The sequence below is a fragment of the Hylaeus volcanicus genome, chromosome 9, assembly GCF_026283585.1.
Source record: "Hylaeus volcanicus isolate JK05 chromosome 9, UHH_iyHylVolc1.0_haploid, whole genome shotgun sequence".
NCBI classification, from domain to species: Eukaryota; Metazoa; Arthropoda; class Insecta; order Hymenoptera; family Colletidae; genus Hylaeus; species Hylaeus volcanicus.
The window spans coordinates 371,515-391,905 of NC_071984.1; the positions used below are offsets into that span (position 1 = coordinate 371,515).

At 34.8% G+C, this 20,391-nt stretch overlaps 2 protein-coding genes across 7 annotated transcripts in view; one reads left to right on the plus strand and one right to left on the minus strand.

Moving 5' to 3' along the window:
- LOC128882007 (serine-rich adhesin for platelets) overlaps nucleotides 1–20,391 on the plus strand; it is a 263,101-nt gene that overhangs the window by 225,712 nt on the left and 16,998 nt on the right. The window lies entirely within an intron of this gene.
- Nucleotides 14,592–20,303, minus strand: LOC128882012 (uncharacterized). Its single transcript, XM_054133550.1, has 5 exons — nucleotides 20,282–20,303; nucleotides 17,997–18,217; nucleotides 17,564–17,894; nucleotides 17,285–17,494; nucleotides 14,592–17,185 (listed from the first exon to the last, which is right to left on the minus strand). The coding sequence occupies exons 1-4, from the start codon at nucleotides 20,286–20,288 to the stop codon at nucleotides 17,415–17,417; spliced, it is 639 nt and encodes a 212-aa protein (XP_053989525.1). The 5' UTR covers nucleotides 20,289–20,303; the 3' UTR covers nucleotides 14,592–17,185; nucleotides 17,285–17,414.

Genomic DNA, 20,391 nt, shown 5'->3' on the forward strand with positions numbered 1-20,391 from the left:
GCAAATTTGCGCCATTTTAAGTTATTTAAATTTAAAGTCCATGCTTACAAGGAAAGGAAGACTGTTTACGCGGCATTATATCAAACCTCATTATCCTTAATTTTAATTTAACATTAATTTATTATTGTTGTTTCTGCCAATGTATTCTAACTATGTTGAATTCTATGTTGGAATTTTTCAATTCCGATATTAGATTGAAAGTTTGCAGCTCAAGTAAGTCATAAATACCAAGTTTCATGAAAATCTAATAACTTTGTAACATACATGTCAGCCATATTGGATCCGCCATTTTGAATTTTTCAATTCCGATATCAGATTGAAAGTTTGCGGCTCAAATAAGTCATAAATACTAAGTTTCATGAAAATGTAACAACTTTTTAATATACGTGTCGGCCATATTGGATCCGCCATTTTGAATTTTGAAATTCTGATACCAGATTCGTAATTTCCGAAGATCCGAAAACTCCTTCTAATTTCGGCCACTGTGCGTCGTTCCAGTAATTGATCGAGACGCTTGGCACCGGAGCATTTCTAAATTGGCGATCGTTAAAACATGGACATTATTAACAGAGAGTAGTGATCGGTCGTGTTAAGCGAGGGAATGGACGAGGAAATGTGTCAAATGAAAAGGAAAGGAGTGACTCGCGGTGACTTTATTATCGTAACAGTGTTTAGGAGGTAGGAAGGGTGACGAGAAGAGAAGAATCGCGAAGATCGAAGGAGCTATGAAGGAGCCATCCGTGACGAAGAACAACGCCGCTGCACGAGCGAATCGTCCGGCAACGAATGGGTGAATAAATACACGTGTCTAGAATCTCTTTACGTGGAAATAATAGGAAGCGAAAGTGAAGCAGTGATGAAATTCTCTAACGAATATTTTTAACCCTCCGTTAAGCAATCGAAAATGTTTTTTTTTTTTTTTCTGGTAACTCGAGTTAAAGTAAAAATATGTACTACGTATTTATTCAGACCTCGTTTTTGTATTTTTAACGATAATTATTTAATCCTTTTAGTGAAGACTGAGAGGATTATATTAGTTATAGAAATTAATTATGTGTATTCATATTCAATCGTTTAGGATTTATTTATTATTTATTTGTCTTTTTTTTTAGTAACTCGAGTTCAAGTAAAAATATGTACTGTGTAGTTTTTGAAGTTAAGCTATCATGCTTCCAAGTTGTCGACTTGATAAACTAACTCAACTTGATGGCAATTTTTATTTATTTATACGAATTATTTATGTACGAAGTTTAGTAGTCATAGAAAGGGTATACAGTAATGTCTCGTTAGACGCACAAAACAGGGGCCAAAAATAACAGTTATTCTAAAATTTTCAACGATAAGAATCATTAATAAAAAATTGATTATTATTGAAATTTAAAATAATCAACACAGAGTATAAGAGAACAAATCGAAGAATAAATTAATAATTAAAAAATATCGATTTTTAAACTTTTTGGTTACAAATAACATTTATTAGTGTCCAATACTTTTTCGATTGCTCAAAGCAGTTATCTATGAAAGAAATTCATTTTGATCACTCAAAAGAATTATCAATGAGAGAAGTTCATTTTAATTGTATTGTATAGAAGAAACAAGTATTTAAAGTCTTCCACATTACTTTAACAAAAATATACAAGTGTTTCCAATTTACAAAATTCATATATATTATACAAGTAATTCAAAATTGAACTACATATAGAAATTCTAAAAAATAATACAGGGTGATCCAGTTTCCCCAATTAACCAAAAAATTCAAACTACCCTGGTTATTCATGCGATACAAAATTTAAATATTTGTTCATAATAAGCACGTTGTACAAGTTAGAAATATTATAAAGACTTTAAGTAAAAGGAATGTATAAGAAAAATAAAGTTTTCGAAAATTGTAAAGTGTTCGAATGTTAAAGTTAGTTTGGTTGAATCTGTCGTGACCGTGATTGACACGAATAACGATTGAATGACACGGGAATAACACGATTGGCCTGACTTAGCAACTTTCGAACGCTTGCAAATCAATTTCTTGGGACCCCGAGGTTATTGTCTCGCTTTAGCGTGGCGAGAACATTCAACGTTCGCTCGCAGCCGGAAGCAAAGAATCGAGACGACATAAATTCACAAAGTTGGCACTAAAGCGGCGTCCGAGAGAGAGAAACGCCGGCGTCGGGCCTAGGGATCGAAGGAAGAATTACTAGAGCACGCGCCAAACGTAGTCGGAGATTCGAAAGAGCACGAGTGTAGAAAGTATTGATCGTTTCCTCCATTGGCGACTCTTTCCTAAATCGAATAAGAAATGAAATTTTGCTAAAAGGCTATAAGGAAATTCGTTTTACTCGCATAGTTTGGAAAGTAACATTCCAACGTCGTAAAATTGTAATAGGAAAATTTGTGTCGGAGTATTAATCCTTCGACTGTGAACGATTGATATATTTGACTGTAGAAAATCAACTGCAAATGTCGGAATCCAGTAACCAATCGAAGTTAGGAGCTCTATATAAGTGGAGGAAATTTTTAAATTCGTCAAATCAATTTTTAAATAATATTACCTTATAAAGAATAGCAACTGATACACGCCAAAAAATTTGATTTTTGTAGACACAAAATTTATGGTTTATGTTAAGTGGTATCCCTTGGAAATAATTATGGTTATTTATATTTTTGTTCCAAATACCCAGATAGATTCTCAAATTGATCGCCATGATATTTCAAGCATTTTTCTTAAGCTAATGACAAAATTGTTAAAACAAATGTTAAGTCGGCGATTAGTTAACAAAATCTTGCAATTGCGAACATTGGAAAAACTTCTGTATCTGGTAATAAGAAATCAAAAGTTTTATCTTTCTAAATTTTATTTCGAAAACTGAACGTTGGATGAATGAACTGTAAACGTAAGAAAGTTTCGTCTTGTTATTCTCTAGAATATGATACTTTTCAAAAATTCATTTGACGAATTTAAAAAGTGTGTCAACTTGTATACTGGCGAAAAATTAGGCGTAGAATTTAATTCTGTGAATTTACATTCAATCATTAATAACTTTAATTTAAATAGATATACTTGCTCGTCATTTAGCACAGTAAAGTATCAACCTTTCGAAGTTTTCAATCTGATTTCTATTACGATGTATCTACACATAACGCAAGTCTCAACCCGGTGGACATTACATGCAGTGTAATACAGGGTGTCCCAAAAATGTTGGAGGTTCTTGGAAGGGATGGTTCAGGGAGGTGATTTGAAACAACTTTTTCCTTAGCGAAAATGTTGTCACCGGCTTCGTTGAGGAGATATTAGCATAAAACCCCGGACCAATCAGAACGCGAGGATGCCGGCGGACCGCCCTCCGCCGCATACTCACGCTCTGATTGGTCCGGGGTTTTCTGTTAATATCTCCTCAACGAAGCCTCGGGCAACAATTTCGCAAAGCAAAAAGTTGTTTCAAATCACCTTCCGAACCACCTCTTTCAAGGTGTTATAACACTTTTGAGACACCATGTATATAAAGAGTAGAGGTGATTTGAAACAACTTTTTCCTTAGCGAAAATGTTGTCCGAGGCTTCGTTGAGGAGATATTAGCATAAAACCCCGGACCAATCAGCGGGCGCTCCACCGGCATACTCGCGCTCTGATTGGTCAGTGTTTTCCGTTAATATCTCCTCAACGAAGCCTCGGACAACGTTTTCGCTAAGGAAAAAGTTGTTTAAAATCACCTCTACTCTGTATATACAGGGTGTCCCAAAAATGTTGTAACATCTTGAAAGGGGTGGTCCGAAAGGTGATTTGAAACAACTTTTTCCTTAGCGAAAATGTTATCCGAGACTTCGTTAAGGAGATATTAACAGAAAACGCCGGACCAATCAGAGCGCGAGTATGCCGGAGGACCGCCCGCGGTAGACGTGGGCTACGCGCTAGGCGACCGCCCTCCGCAGTTATACTCGCGCTCTGATTGGTCTGTGTTTTCTGTTAATATCTCCTTAACGAAGCCTCGGACAACATTTTCGCTAAGGAAAAAGTTGTTTTAAATCACCTCCCGAACCAGCTCTTTTAAGGGCCTCCAACATTTTTGGGAGACCCTGTATAATTTCTAATGATATAATTAAAACGTGAAATACATGTCTAATGTCTAATACATAACTTAAATCTCGGACGATGAATCCCACTCGTGGGTGCACAGTGTACATTAATATGTAATATATAGGGTGTCCGAAAAATGTGATCAACCAACCCCTTATATCATCCCTTGGATACTCTTAGGCTACCGTTTAAAGTACTCTCTCCGTGGTCTCTCCAATTTGAACGTGCGCAGTTCTGGCAGATGCGCACGGTATGTTAATGGACGCCATAAAGCGAACTGCGGCTGGGCCTTTGTTGCCCGGAGAATATCCTTCGGGGTGGAAAGTTTCTGGCAGCCGGTGGTAGTTTCAGTAGTCTGCAGCGGAAAGGGCATTGGCAGTAACCATGCTCGGAGTCAGGGGAGGGAATGACTTGTGAGCTCCGCACTCTCCAGAAATCGATCGAGTGCACTACGGGCATTAATTGCTAATTACTCTCCAACAGACTGATTTTTCGTTCCAACTAGCCAACGATGGCTAATCTTTAACCCTTTGGGCTCGAGGCATTTTTCTACAGAATCAAATTCAGTCCATTTTTATAATAAATTTCTGCGAAACCAAACCTCTACTTCGAAGAAAAACATCTACGAACGTTCATGACTCGATGTAGTATTATTTCAATTAATAATTAAAATACAATTATAATTAAAAGACTTAATGACACACATTCCTATAAACCAACTTCTGCAAACAGAACATTTGTATTTCTCTACTATTCTTATTTAAATTCTCCCTTTCGTTGAAAACCTTATAAATAGATCACGGATTTTTATGCATTCATAGGGAATTCGAATATCCAAGAAACTACAAAAAAAACTACAAAATTTACTATGCAATATAATATTTAAAAAAAAATTCCAATTTAGGTTCAATTTTTATATATACAAAGATTTTATTTTGCACAAAGATTCGCAGTCTAGTGATTAGATTTCATCTACCTGTTCTGTATGTTGAAGTCATGTTCTAAATGAGCAGAAGGAGATTGCCTTATTCGAAGACAAAACCTAATAACTAATATTCCGTGCACAGAGTTCAAGGTTCTATGAATTTTTCATGCAAACTACTCTGTTACAGGGAGCGCATAATTTCAGATCGTAATTAAGGATAGCAAAGCGAAAGAATCATTTTTAAAGGGGAAGAACGATAAAAAAAGAATACAAGAGGGAAAAACTCGGTTAACTGGTAACGCTCTGATTGCCGTCGAAACTGTTCTGCTTACTTAGCAGAAATTCCCATCTTTGCGACGATTACTCGTCGCATCTTCGTTATATTTCGAGTTCACCTCGATCGATCTAACGGTTCAAATAAACAGCGTTCGTTAATCATTATTAAGTTAACGAAAAGGGTAAAGGTAAAACATTACTACAAAAATATAACAACATAGACGTAACGCTTTAATTTTCCTATTTTTTATATTTATCCTATCTAAACTCCTATCTAACCCTTACTGGAAGGGGAGTTATAGGGCAAAATGCAATTTACAGTTTAAGCTGTATATCTTTTGTTGTACTGTATCAAAGACTTTTGAAAAAAATCAGGGATATTCTACTTTATGGCGTACGTGTATGTGAATTTTTTCAGAATTTTTCACTGCAAAATGGATTTTAGAAAAATTCCAGAAGTTTAAAACTAATTTTTTCTAATAGAAATGATGAAATGACTACGTTTATATTTTTACATTGTTAGTGTTTTGTTATGATTATTAATTTGTAATTTTTTCAGATTTTTGGAAGTAACTGAACAATGTTGGAAAAATCAAAAACCGACATTTATTTATATTATTACCTTATTTTTCGTGTGACCATGTTCATAATGTGACAGTTTTAATAACTTATTATTGTTATCAATATATAATTTTTTCAGATTTTATTGTAGAGGTCTATCACATACAAAAAAATTATAAATCGATATTTCCTACCTTTTGCCCGCAGAGAAGTAATAATATCAAAGTCATCAATGAATACTTAAAAAGACATCAATGATAACTTAATTTTTAGATGAACAAGGTCACATGAAAAATTAAGGTAGTAATATAAAGAAATGTCGGTATTTGATTTTTCCAACATAGATTAGTAATATCATAACAAAACACTAACAGTGTAAAAATATGAACCTGGTCATTTCATAATTTCTACTAAAAAAATTATTTGTAAACTTCTAGAATTTTTTTAAAATCCATTTTGCAGCGAAAAATTCTGAAAAAAATCACAAACACGTACACCATACATGAGAATATCCCTAACTTTTTTCAAAATCTTTGATACAGTACAACAAAAAATATTCAATTTAAACTGTAAATTGCATTTTGCCCTATAACTCCTCTTCCAGTAAGGGTTAGACAGGATAAATATAAAAAATAGGAAAATCTATTGCTGTTTTTAAGCAAAAATACAAAAACAAAGGAGGACGTATAAAGAAAAAATTAAATGGCGTATTGGGGGCTATCTCTCATTTTCTAAAATTTGGTTTTAACGATGTATTTTTAATATAACAAAGTACATAAGTCTAATTCGATAAAAAAGCTGAACTTTGTCTCAGTGGCCCATTTTTTTTTTTTTTTTTGTTAAAAATTTACAAATCTTGTAGTTTTTTTACCTGAAAAGTCCAAAAATGCAAGTTTAGTAATCCAATAGTTTAAAAGATACACACATCTTTATGTACTCGTATCTTTTAAACTATTGGATTCTGAAACTTTTAACTTGCATTTCCGGACTTTTCAGGTAAAAACCTACAGGATTTGTTAATTTTTTATAAAAAAAAAGGGGGGAGCCCTGAGACAAAGTTTAACCAATTTCGATACGCGGTGTATAATCCATAGGCATCGTTTTCCCTTCCGCAGAAGATTTAATTGCGCTCGAGGCATTTTTCTATAGAATCAAATCCAGTCAATTTTATAATAAATTTCTATGAAACCAAAAACTCTACTGCGAAGAAAAACGTCTACGAACGTTTACGACTCAATGTAGTATTATTTCAATTAATAATTGGTTGTATTCTGTTGTAAGTGAATTTGAAATTGTACGTCCACAAAGTCACTTTTAAATTACATATGTTGTCGCTCTAGAGACACCACCCGAGTGCAAAGGGTTAATAACTACAGGGTGTCCCAAAAGTGCTGTAACACCTTGAAAGGGGTGATTCAGGAGGTGATTTGAAACAACTTTTTCCTTACCGAAAATGTTGTCCGAGGCTTCGTTAAAGAGATATTAACAGAAAACCCCGAACCAATCAGAGCGCGCGTATACTGGTGGAGCGCTCTGATTGGTCAGTGTTTTTCGTTAATATCTCCTCAACGAAGCCTCGGACAACATTTTCGCAAAGGAAAAAGTTGTTTCAAATCACCTCCCGAGTCACCCCTTTCAAGGTGTTACAACATTTTTGGGACACCCTGTAGAATGAATTTTTCGTGGTTCCCGGAGTGATTTTCTTCCCCCTTCGTTCGTCCGACATCCCCACTCTTCCCCTTATTTGACGCAATCCCCGCGTATCGAACGTAACGCTGTAACCCGGTCTGCGCATGCGCGGCAGTCGCGTCGAACCAGCCCGCGGTCGCGAGTCGTGACAATGTGCCCGCCGGCTGCAGCTCTCATTCCAGTCATCACCGAGCGTCTGTTACGTCGCGATCCCGATAGCGGCGAGCGCGAAATCGGCTCTTGACCGTCTCTATCGTGTATCCGTCTTGTCACGTGCTGATACACAACCGCGTTCTCCCTCTCAATGGCGATTCCGAAATTCACGGGAGTGCATCGCGCACGCATTTCGAGAACGCTGCATTGCGCAAACGACAGTGGGGACTGAATAAATTATTTAAATCTGTGTCGTGACTCTATAGATTCGTGACAGATATCCTTGATTCATGGTCGGCTGAAAACTCGACGACGACACTCGATGGATACGCGAATCCATCGTCTCCCGAGGCATTTTTTCATGAGATATCTATACTTCGACTGGATGTAGAAACGCAGTGTATCTTGACCCGTTTTTCTTTTGTATTTGAGGATTAAGAATGACGTGAACGTTATCCTTCGTAACAATTATTTTAATACACAGCTGACGACACGTGGTATTGAGATTTGAAAATTGGTGATTGGCGTGAATCTTTGATAGTATCTGCAGAGTAATTACATCTTCAGGACCAAATACGTATAAGTTAATTTGTAATTGGGAATTAAGATTTGATGTATATTAGAATCTACGAGGTAGTAGGAGAACCAGTGACTGATTTTTCAAACAAGGTGTGTTCCTTCCTTGAGCCTTCTAGTTCTGCGAACTTGTTGATTCAAGTTGTTTAGGTAATTTCTTTATATGTACAGTATCCAAAATTACCATAAAGCCACCACGTTTTTTGGTAACATCTTATAATTATTCTGTACTTATGATTAATTTGAGTATGATTTCATTTTAGGTGTATTAAGAACACATATATGTATATATTAGGAGGACCCAAAAGTAATGTCGCTTTTGCGAATGTCAATACTTGTAATTGGATATTAAGATTCGATGTATATTAGTATCTACGAAGTAGTAGGAGAACCAGTGACTGATTTTTCAAACAAGGTGTGTTCCTTCGTTGAGCCTTCTAGTTCTGCGAACTTGTTGATTCAAGTTGTTTAGGTAATTTCTTTATATGTACAGTGTCCAAAATTTCCATAAAGCCACCACGTTTTTTGGTAACATCTTATAATTATTCTGTACTTATAATAAATTTGAGTATGATTTCATTTTAGGTGTATTAAGAACACGTATATGTATATGTTAGGACCAGAGAGTAATGTCGTTTTTGCGAATGCCAATACTTGTGTATCATTTATCTTCTCATTATATACCAATGATTTTAATGGATCAGGTATTGGAACTTTGCATACCAGATAGCAAAAGGTTGTTGATAACAAGAACGATTACATGACTTATCGAAAATAAAAACTTGTTATACGTGTATTTGTTTGAATTTAATGTAAAAGGAACGACATTATTTTCTGGTCCCCCTAATATGTAATTATATAATCATATATCAAATAAACTGCAAAATTTCTATAAAGCCATATATTTTTTAAATAACTAGGTTCGAAATTAACAGCAAGATCTTTTTTATTTCTTCGTTAATAATGTACGCGTCTTGCAGTTACTGACCAATTTAATTCAATGCGAAGTTGTGCTGCACTTCTCAATCCTTTTGATGCAGATCACATTAATAATGAATGCTGTCTCTTGGTCAGCTTTTGATTTTTATGCATATACTTACTTTTTTATTGGAGTTTCACTTCCTTTATTGTACCTAGTTGGACTTACTAACTCAGAATCTAAGCATAAACTAAGTGGCCTTATAGAAATTTTGCACTTATATTTTGCTTCGTACAGCAAAAAATGTATACACACCCAACAGGTAAACATTTCCGAGCAGATACTCTTAGATTTGTGATTAGTATCAATTAAATGTAATTGTAGGTGAGAAAAAAGTAGTAAAGTTAATAATATTTTTAAAAAATTGGTCAAAATATTGGTGACTTTATGGAAATTTTGGACACTGTAAGCTTCGCAAGAGATTGAAACTGGTTTAGCCTGTGGGTAAAGTACGTACAGAAAGCTTGATTTTAAAATTAGCATCGAGAACGTCAGTAACGTTGCAAGGCAAATAATAACCAAGGACGCGATTGTTATTTACTGGTCAAGCTGAACATGCCAGATGTTTCTTTAGGTAATTTGCAACGTTTAGCAAGCTTCTCCTTTTTTAAGTTGAATTATGTCACACTCAAAGATCTTTAGTTTTTGTTGTGAATCATTATACAGGTTAATTCAAGAAACTATGTTGATTTTAGCGACCAACTTTGATCGATTATGCTACCTAACGGTGTACCTACTAGCTGTGCTAAATATTTCAACGAAACTTGCTACAATCTTGTTGCGAGTAGCCCTACAAAATTCAATATATGCAAATTTAAGAATAATATGCAAATAATAAGAATAATAAAATAAGTTTTGATAATAGAATGATAGAAAATAAAGTATATTAATTGCATAGAAATAATATACATTTTGTTTATAAATAGCGTGAAGTGCAAAACAGTTTCATAGTAAATTTATTAATAATTCGAGACAATAGAATTTCAGAGAAAGAAAATTTATCTAATAATAATTTATAAATTTTATATATTTTGCAGTTAGACTTTGAAGTTGAATTGCAGTGTTTCTCAAACTTTGATTAGTCTTGAAATAGAGATGATAAACATATGTTTACGGTTTAATACTTTTTATACAATCATAACATAACATCGTTTCAGTTATTTAACTATGATTATTATTATTAGGAATTGATCTAATACTTTAGGTAGCTTATTAGTTGACTTTTTATCATAGCAGTCAATAGTTTATTTATTACTGAGATAGCATTGTATGATCCAATCGTTATATGAATGATGAAATATTATATAAATATAATCTGATTAAAAGTGTACTATAAAGTATGAAATAATTTCTAGTTAATTTATATAAATACTCATCAGCTCTAGATATAAGCTAGAGTATTGCTTAAAAGTATGACAAAATGCAGTGAGAAGTATGAAATAATTTTTATTGAAACTGCATTATTACTCACCAGCTCTTGATGAATATGATTAAATTATTAAATACAATGCAACACTTTCGTAGGCGGCGCAAAATTTAAAATTACCTACTTTCAAAATTACCAAACAAGGTTTAACTTTCTAACCGAGAAACAAAAAGTATGACCTTTAATTAGTGCTATTATTATATCCGCTTTAGGATTATTATATTTGCATTAAGAGTATTTCATATCGCCGTATTCCACTAAATATCACAAAGATACTCAGACAGTATTTCCATGGAGACATATCACACGTAGACGTATCAAACATACTCAGACAGTATTTCCATGGAGAAAGCTGTATATACAGGGTGTCCCAAAAATGTTGTAATACATAGAAAGGAGTGGTTCGGGAGGTCATTTGAAATAACTTTTTCCTTAGCGAAAATGTTATCCGAGGCTTCGTTACGGAGATATTACCGGAAAACTCCGACCAATCAGAGCGCGCGTATGCCGGCGGAGGGCGGTCGCCTAGCGCGTAGCCCACGCCTACCGCGGGCACTCCACTGGCATCCTTGCGCTCTGATTGGTCGACGTTTTCCGTTAATATCTCCATAACGAAGCCTCGGGCAACATTTTCGCTAAGGAAAAAGTTGTTTCAAATCACCTCCCGAACCACCTTTTTCAATGTGTTACAACATTTTTGGGACACCCTGTATATTAGCACTAATCAATTTTAGCCCCCTCTCGTCGCCACAACAAATACATCAAAGCCACTCAGACAGTATTTCCACGTAGACGTATCACAAACATACTTAGCCAGTATTTCCATGGAGAGAGTATTCGATATCAAATTTAGTTAGAAAAATATACATTTCGGTATTCGTAGCATTATTACCCAGTAATATTATTATTACCTCGATTACTAACTGAGATTTTTTAAAGATCACTTCAACTCAAGATAGCGTTAATGTAAAATTTTTTCAAGTTCATATATAAGAGTAATTACGTTTTAATTGATGGGTGCAGACATTTTTTTTTTAACGTTGCGAATGTATGCGCGTATAAAACTCTGTAGAGAGTGTATTTTCTTAATTAGTGAAATCTGTACCGTGTTAGAGGGTTCAGACTTCTCGACAGCTCTCGGTGGTCGAGTAGCCTACTATATTTAATTAAGAAAGCTCGTTTAATCAATTACCATTCGCGTATTCGTTGCGTTACCGTAACAACGTATTCGTGATATGTAAAAATGATTTCTAGGAAGTGAAACTTACTTGATTAATTTCCTAATATTACGCATTATTTAATAATAAATATAAAAATGTTGCAATTTCTTTAAGAATGTATTCATTTTCAACTTGATGGCTGCCGTCCAATTAACTCTCGTTCTCTCTTTAAACTCGTATACATATTATCGTACGTATGCTTCCTTCTCACTCGCTCCTTTGTCACATACTTCTCACTCTTCACTTAACCAATCATTCGTACTTTTCACCTGTCGCTCGATCTTATTCGTTCTCATTTATTCGGCGCGCATTTCATACTCATTCAAACATTCACTCGCTACACAGAGTAGATAGCGAACTATTCTTTAAAGTGATTACATCTTATCGTCCATTTGTGGTATTTTTTGAGTAATTCCAATACTATGTCTTCTGCTATTTCATGTAAACTTCTTTTTCCTCCATGAAGACAATTCCATATGGCTAGTGTATTACATATAGCGATGTGAAATAAATAAAAAAAATACTTTTTGTACCATTTCAGTGTTTTCCTAAATGATTCGTACCCACGTAATATCTGGTCGGTATGGTTAATTATACCCATGTGCATATTATAGTCCAAAACCAAATTTGGCTTTTTCATTTGTTGTCCTGAAGTGTGGTCAGCACGCACCACAGATAATGCAACTACCATTCATACGGTCGAAGGGTCTCGTCGAAGCGGTTGGTCGTACGACAGAAATCGTACCGTATTTTGGACGGGTCGAACAGTGGTCCGAATGGCCGAAAACCTGGCCAAAATGCATTTTTGAAGTTTCGAACACACTTTTTTCAATATTGTGCGTGTGTTGTATACATACGAGTGTATTAAATGCCGTTTGAAATTTTAAAAAATAGTAATCGGTTACTAATATACAGAGGTTCAAAGTTCATGCTCCTTGATATCGTGAAAAGTGGCGCATGTTTATTTTGTCACAGAAAGTTTATCCTCAATAGATTCATATGTAAATCATTTTACCATAAAAGTAGATGTTATAAACATGAAGTTTCCACAAGAACAAAGTAAAATATCTTTGGATTCATTATTATAATTCCCTTCTCAATACGGTATAAATTTTAGTTATCTTTCGATGAATAGGAAGGAAAACAAACATGATAGTCACCGAGTGACACGCTCTGCCAAGTTTCTTGATATGAAGTAACATGTCAGGTATGATATCCAATTGAGAAAACTTGCGCAAATTTGCGCCATTTTAAGTTATTTAAATTTAAAGTCCATGCTTATAAGGAAAAGACGACTGTTTACGCGACATTAAAACAAATCTTATTATCCTTAATTTTAATTTAACATCAATTTATTATTGTTATTTCTGCCAATGTATTCTAACTATGTTGAACTATAAACCTAAAAATTCTATTTCATAAAAAATTCATAATAATTTAATATTTTTAATATGTATGTCGACCATATTGGATCTGCCATTTTGAATTTTGGAATTCCGATATAAGATTGAAAGTTTGCGGCTTGGAATTTTGGAATTTCGATATAAGATTGAAAGTTTGCAGCTCAAATAAGTCATAAATACCAAGTTTCATGAAAATCTAATAACTTTGTAATATACATGTCGGCCATATTGGATCCGCCATTTCGAATTTTGCAATTCTGATACCAGACTCGTAATTCGCGGCCCAAATAACTCTTAAATACCAAGTTTCGTGAAAATGTAACAACTTCTTAATATACGTGTCGGCCATATTGGATCCGCCATTTAGAATTTTGAAATTCTATCGCTCGAGCACGAGTGTTATTCTTTGGAGAACGATAGAAGATAACAGATGCTTTCTCATTTTAGTACTAGTGAAATCGATCGAATGGAATGTATACAGGGTGTTCCAAAAATGTTGTAAGACCTTGAAATGGGTGGTTCGGGAGGTGATTTGAAACAACTTTTTCCGTAACGAAAATGTTGTCCGAGGCTTCATTGAGGAGACATTAAGGGGAAACACTGACCAATCGGAGCGCGAGGATGCCAGTGGAGCTCCCGCGGTAGGCGTGGGATACGCGCTAGGTGACCGCCCTCCGCCAGCACACTCACGCTCTGATTGGTCGACGTTTTCCGTTAATATCTCATCAACGAAGCCTCGGACAACATTTTTGCTAAGGAAAAAGTTGTTTTAAATCTCCTCTACTCTGTATATACAGGGTGTCCCAAAAATGTTGTAACACGTTAAAAGAGGTGATTTAGGAGGTGATTTGAAACAAGGAAAAAGTTGTTTCAAATCACCTCCTAAATCACCTCTTTTAACGTGTTACAACATTTTTGGGACACCCTGTATATACAGAGTAGAGGAGATTTAAAACAACTTTTTCCTTAGCGAAAATGTTGTACGAGGCTTCGTTGAGGAGATATTAACAGAAAACACTGACCAATCAGCGGGCGCTCCATTGGCATACTCGCGCTCTGATTGGTCAGTGTTTTCCGTTAATATCTCCGTAATGAAACCTCGTATAACATTTTCGCTAAGGAAAAAGTTGTTTCAAATCCCCTCCGGAACCATCCCTTTCAAGGTGTTACAACATTTTTGGTACACCCTGTATATGTACAACTAACAGTAGTATTTCAGAGAATACACACGCCAGAGAAAGAGAAAACATTACACATATTCTGTCCTTTTTCCACTAATCTGTTCAGTCGGCCATTGAAAGATTCATGGCTTCTCCCTTTCACGTGCCTCTCGCTTCTTGTCGGATCTCTCACTCGGCGGGCGTCTTCAAATAAAAAGGTGGGGATAGCGAGTTGCTTATATCGAGACAGAAAGTAGTTGCTTATTTCGAGACAATACTGTATTTGTATTGTATTTGATTTTTATTAGGTTGATGTGACTCTTCTGAATAACACACGCCACAGTATTATGATTGTTTAATATAACTTTAATTAAGAAATGAAAATGGAAATGGAAATAGTATAATAGAAAAGTCCGCAACACTAACGCACATTTCATAATGCGCATCGCTGCATACCGTTTAGGTCGTATGGCGACCAGCTAACGACTAAACGACCGTTAAGAAATAACAAAATAACAAAGGAAAAATTAAAGAGGGCACACTATGTCTCTTTATCTACCAAAATGTTTCCGGAGATAGAGGGACAGATGGCCCTTTAGTCACGTATTTGCGTATTTTGCGTCTTTATTACAGTGGTAAGGTATAATTACATCCCTTGTTTCACTACTATGTGCTGCGCCATCTTTTACTTATCGCCTATTAATTGGTCAACTCGCATCCTTCCATGCCATTCGCACTTCTGTCTACCATTCCGCGCGCGTTGTCCAAATCTAGCTTTTCTCACTTACAAGCGCACTCCTTTGCGCTTGACATTTTACTTTTCTTCCGATTTTATCTACTGTCATCCTTCCATTCTAACAGTCTTTTAAATCCACTCATTTCCTTGCGTGCAATTATTTATTATACCTGACTCACTAAATGTTTTTCTTTTTTTTTTTTTTTTAAATTAACAATATTATTCATTAATATTTTTCTTTCGCTCTCCCATTCCAGTAACAATGTTCTTTTAGATTCTACTCTCATTCCTCAGCAAACTCTGAATATTTGACTTTAAACTGCATTCATGCTTCGCTCGATATTTATACTCATTCTTTCTTTTCTTACAGATCGTTCATTCTCCCGGTCTTATAACATTGATATTCTTTACTTTACCTCGCAGCTACATATTACATTAACTATTAATACATTTGTGTTAAGATTATCTTATCATTGTCTACGCACTTTTGCCTATAAATTAATGGGATCACAGGTATTTTTCTTATTTCTTTTTACATTTTACACTTCTTACTCTAAGTGGGAACAAGTTTGGGGTTGTTACAATTAAATATTGTAAGTCGAACTTGCGTAAGATCTCAGACTATTATGTACTGTATTCTGTTTATACTCGTATATGAAAACATTGTATATAGTTTTTTTTTTTTTTATATTATCAAAAAATATATATCATTTTTCTCTTTGTAACATCTTATGTCTATACTTATGTTCTAAGTCTTACATCTTGTAATACTTTTTGGTTTTCTTTGTACTATTAACAACAAAAGGATAATGTAAAGAATATACTTTAAATATATGAATAATATATAAAAATATATATAATTTTACTTTTATCTTTCTTAACCTATTTATAATATAACAGGTCACTAGGTTTTCTGTTCTATGTTCATTTCGGGCATGTTTTGTGTTACCTTTCTTTCGTATCTCTACTTCTAATTTTTTTCCCTTACTATCTCGTCGGTACGTCTCGTATATTTTACTCTATTTTGTTATTCGCTAATATCACTATTTGTACGTTACTTATCATTGCACCTACCATATGGTTTTAATCAGTCTTTTTATCCCTAACGTTTCTCAGTCTTTAAAGTCATAGTTTCTTCCCTATCGTTTTAAGGAATTTGTCTATCGTTTTGAGAATTCTACGTTTGTTAAGTCTGATTAACCCTAGCGTCGTTCTTCCTACTTCGTCTATGTCTGATCCTAGTTTCTCCCATAACAGTTCTCTTTCTAGATTATACAGTCCGCACTCGAACATGACGTGATCTATGTCTTCTTCCTCCTGTCCGCAGTCGCACATAGGGTTGTCAATTATGTACTTCCTTGCTAAGGACGCCTTCAGGTTATAGTGGTTGCATCTAATTCTAGAGATAGTTCTTATCGTTTCTCTGCTCAGATCATTTTTCAATTTCTGGAACCAGGGCCTGTATTTTGTTCTTCCGTGTTCTAGTCCGATTTCATTCATGAAGAGAATTCCTTTCTCCCTTCCTATGTCGACCATTTTTTTTTTGAATTTATTCCAAAAACTCTGCCTGAGTTCTGTAACAACTTCCTTCGCTGGCACTTTGTAGCTTCCATCCGAGATTTTTACCGTTTGTCTTTTGGCTTCCTGGTCAGCTAATTCGTTGCCGTTTATACCTATGTGTCTTGGAATCCATCCTATTACCATTTTACCTGGTCTTTCTTCTTTCCCTAACTTCCAGGTTTCGATGATCCATGGATTATCTCTTGACTCGTTATAATTGGTTTCTATATTCCTTAGTGCCTCTATCACCGACATTGAGTCCGTTAAGACGAGGCAGTTTGAACTCTGTCCGTTGTTCAAGAATTTTCTCAGTACTATGTTTATACCTATCAGCTAGGTCGTGAATATCGTGAACTTATTATTTATCGCTTTTCCTTCGATCTCTACCGAATTATTGTGCATCGTTATTATTCCTATACCGTTTGAAATATGTTTCGGTATTTTACTCCCATCTGTGAAATATACGATTACGTCATTTTTTATGTCATGAGCATATTTGAAGTAATCTACAGTCCTTTCTATCGGGATGTATTTATTTTCAATTAATCTACCTGTCGTTGTATCCAGGATTAATCCTTTATTTCCAATATGTTGTTGTTCTATGTTGAAGAACTACTTCCAATAGTCGATCCTTTCACTTGTCAGGTCTCTTTCGAATATCATATTTTTATATTTGTATATCTACATTTTTATATTTGTGTTTTGAAAGCTTCCTTCGAAAGGTTGTTTGTAATGTTCACGTTGCCCTTTCTTATCCCGTCCTGTGTGAATTTTGTTCTGTTATACATATATGTCTTCGAATAGTTTTAAAGTCGGATTTTGATTCGTACCTTTCTCTAATTGCCCGATCCAATATTTACATGCCAGAAAGAGTGCTCTGTCTTTATGCCCTATCCATCCTGCCTCTGGGTACATTACGTTCAACGGTGTGGACATCCTATAACCCATCGCCGTTCTAATCGCTTTCGATTCCAATTTCCTGAGTTCTTCTTGCAAATATATTTGTTTTCTTGAGTTCATGTAAATCGCTGCTCCATATTCCATAACCGAGGTGATCAATGCTCTGGCCATCATCAAAGCCTGGTTCTGTTTTATTCCTCTTTCCCTGTGACATAGGTAATTTACAATACTTAATCTTTTCCTTGTTTTCATCATAAGTTCCTGATAATGTAACTTGAAGTTTAATCTATCATCAATAATTATTCCTAAGAATTTAGCTGAATGTACTACGTCTATTGGAACTAGTTGATCGTTTAATCTTACCATAATATTTGACTGTGGTGTTTGTTGTCCAAAGAATAGTGTCTTTGTCATATCGATGGATAACTCGAGTTTTCTATCTTTCAGGAAGTCACCTAACTGCGATATACCCTCTTCTATTCTTATCGTGGTTTGTTCATTGTTTTTCCCCTGTGTAATAATCGCTATATCGTCGGCATATTTGCCATACTTCACCTCTTCTATTTTAACAGCTTCGTTTACACCTGTTATATATAAAAAAGAATAATCATAGAAAAATAGAACATCCCCCTAAAAAAATTCAAGAAAGTAGAAAAAGAAGTGAAATCGAAATGAGCTGCCAGTACATGAAAGTGCTTTCCAACTATGCGCAGCTAAAATGCTGTGTTCAACAGTGCAGACGTTCAGACCCTAATGACAACTCATGTGAACTGACTGCTCCGCACTTTGGCAGTGAAATGAAGAAGCTAAATAGCGTACGACCACAAACTGAGACTGTTTAGACATTTGCCTAGATGTCCGTGGCCTGGAAGTCAAATGCTTGGCGTGGCCAGGCAAGGCATTCTTATGTCATCAATACCCATACTTTCTCTCTCATAGACTTTCAGGTAATTTGTCAATTTAAAACTCTGACAATATTATGAGTACACTTTCATTGTATTGGGTTTTAAAATATTTCTAAGATCATTCATCGATGCCAATACCTTTACTCTCGCAAGCTTTCAGATAATTTGTCAGTTTAAAACGCTGACAATATGAGTACATTTTCATTATTTTACATTTTAAAATAATTTTTATTCATCAAAACCTGGACCTTGCCTGCCCACGCCAAGCATTTGACTTCCAGGCAACGGACATCTAGGCAAATGTCTAAACAGTCTCAGTTTGTGGATGATACGCTATTTAGCTTCTTCATTTCACTGCCAAAGTGCGGAGCAGTCAGTTCACATGAGTTGTCATTAGGGTCTGAACGTCTGCACTGTTGAACACAGCATTTTAGCTGCGCATAGTTGGAAAGCACTTTCATGTACTGGCAGCTCATTTCGATTTCACTTCTTTTTCTACTTTCTTGAATTTTTTTAGGGGGATGTTCTATTTTTCTATGATTACTCTTGAAGTCCTCCACTTTTTCATGTACTTGGCGTAATTTTTTTACTTTTTTGAAGTTTTTTTATGGGGATCTCACTTCTTTTTACAAAGATAATTTGTATAGTGAATGACTTCCAATAATAGGAAATGGGAGTTCAGTTTGAATCCTTTAAGGTTTCAAAAGTACGCGGAACGCATTGCAGTAAGTCTCATCGTAAGAAATTTATTAAAGAAAAAATATAATCACTTTATCAGTAACATTTAAATGCAACAAGATTTTCTGTCATGTGTCGTGGGTACTTTTGAGAAATTAAAGGACTAAGTCTGACCTCTCTTTTTATATATTATTGTAATACAATAAATTATGTGTTACAAATAGTGGATCTCTGTTCATTTTCTCATTATTTAAATTTCTTGCAAGAAAACTTTCTGCCATGCATTGTGTACTTTTGAAAATTCTAAGGACTGAAACTGATATTGCAATACGATTAATTGTGCGTTACAAATAGTGGATTTCTTTTTTCATTTCTCGCTTCATCTTTAACATTTAAATTTCTTGCAGTGAGACATCCTGCCATGCGTTCTGTATACTTTTGGAAACTTAAAGAACTGAAGCTGGTCTTTTTCCTATATCTGGCTTCAGACACATTATGTATATTGTAGACTCTACACTTACTATAATAAAAGACAAATGTATTTTTATTTTAAGCTCCACATTAATTTGCAAGTAAAATAAGGTTTGTATGTGTTATTTACAAATAAAATTAATGTCATATGAATAACGCACAATTTATTATATTACAATACCAGATTCAGTCCTTTAAGTTTTCAGAAGCACACAGAACGCATGGCAGAAAGTCTTGTTGTAACAAACTTAAATGTTAAAAATGAAGTATTAAATGGAAAAAGAGGTCCACTATTTCTAACACACAATTTATTATATTACAATACCAGATTCAGTCCTTTAAGTTTTCAAAAGCATACAGAACGCAAGACAGAAAGTCTTGTTGTAACAAACTTAAATGTTAAAAATGAAGTATTAAATGAAAAAAGAGGTCCACACTATTTCTAACACACAATTTATTATATTATAATACCAGTTTCAATCTTTTATGTTTCCAAAGTACACACAACGCATCGCAAAATGTCTTGCTGCTAGAAATTGAAATGTTAAACATGAAATGAGAAATAAAGAAAGAGATCCACTTTTGGTAACGCACAATGCATGTCAGAAAGTCTTGTTGCAAGAAACCAAATGTCACAAATTCAAACTGACAGTTATAGGTTAGAAATGAACGAGCGGGATGAGTGACAGCCATATTACAATTCT

Excerpts from the sequence above, each read along its gene's own strand:
- LOC128882012 (XM_054133550.1), bottom strand. Across the intron at positions 17,895-17,996 it reads CACCACAGTCAAATATTATG|GAACTTATGATGAAAACAAG; the intron begins GTAAGATTAAAC and ends TTACATTATCAG. Across the intron at positions 17,495-17,563 it reads GATCGGGCAATTAGAGAAAG|GACGGGATAAGAAAGGGCAA; the intron begins GTACGAATCAAA and ends AAATTCACACAG.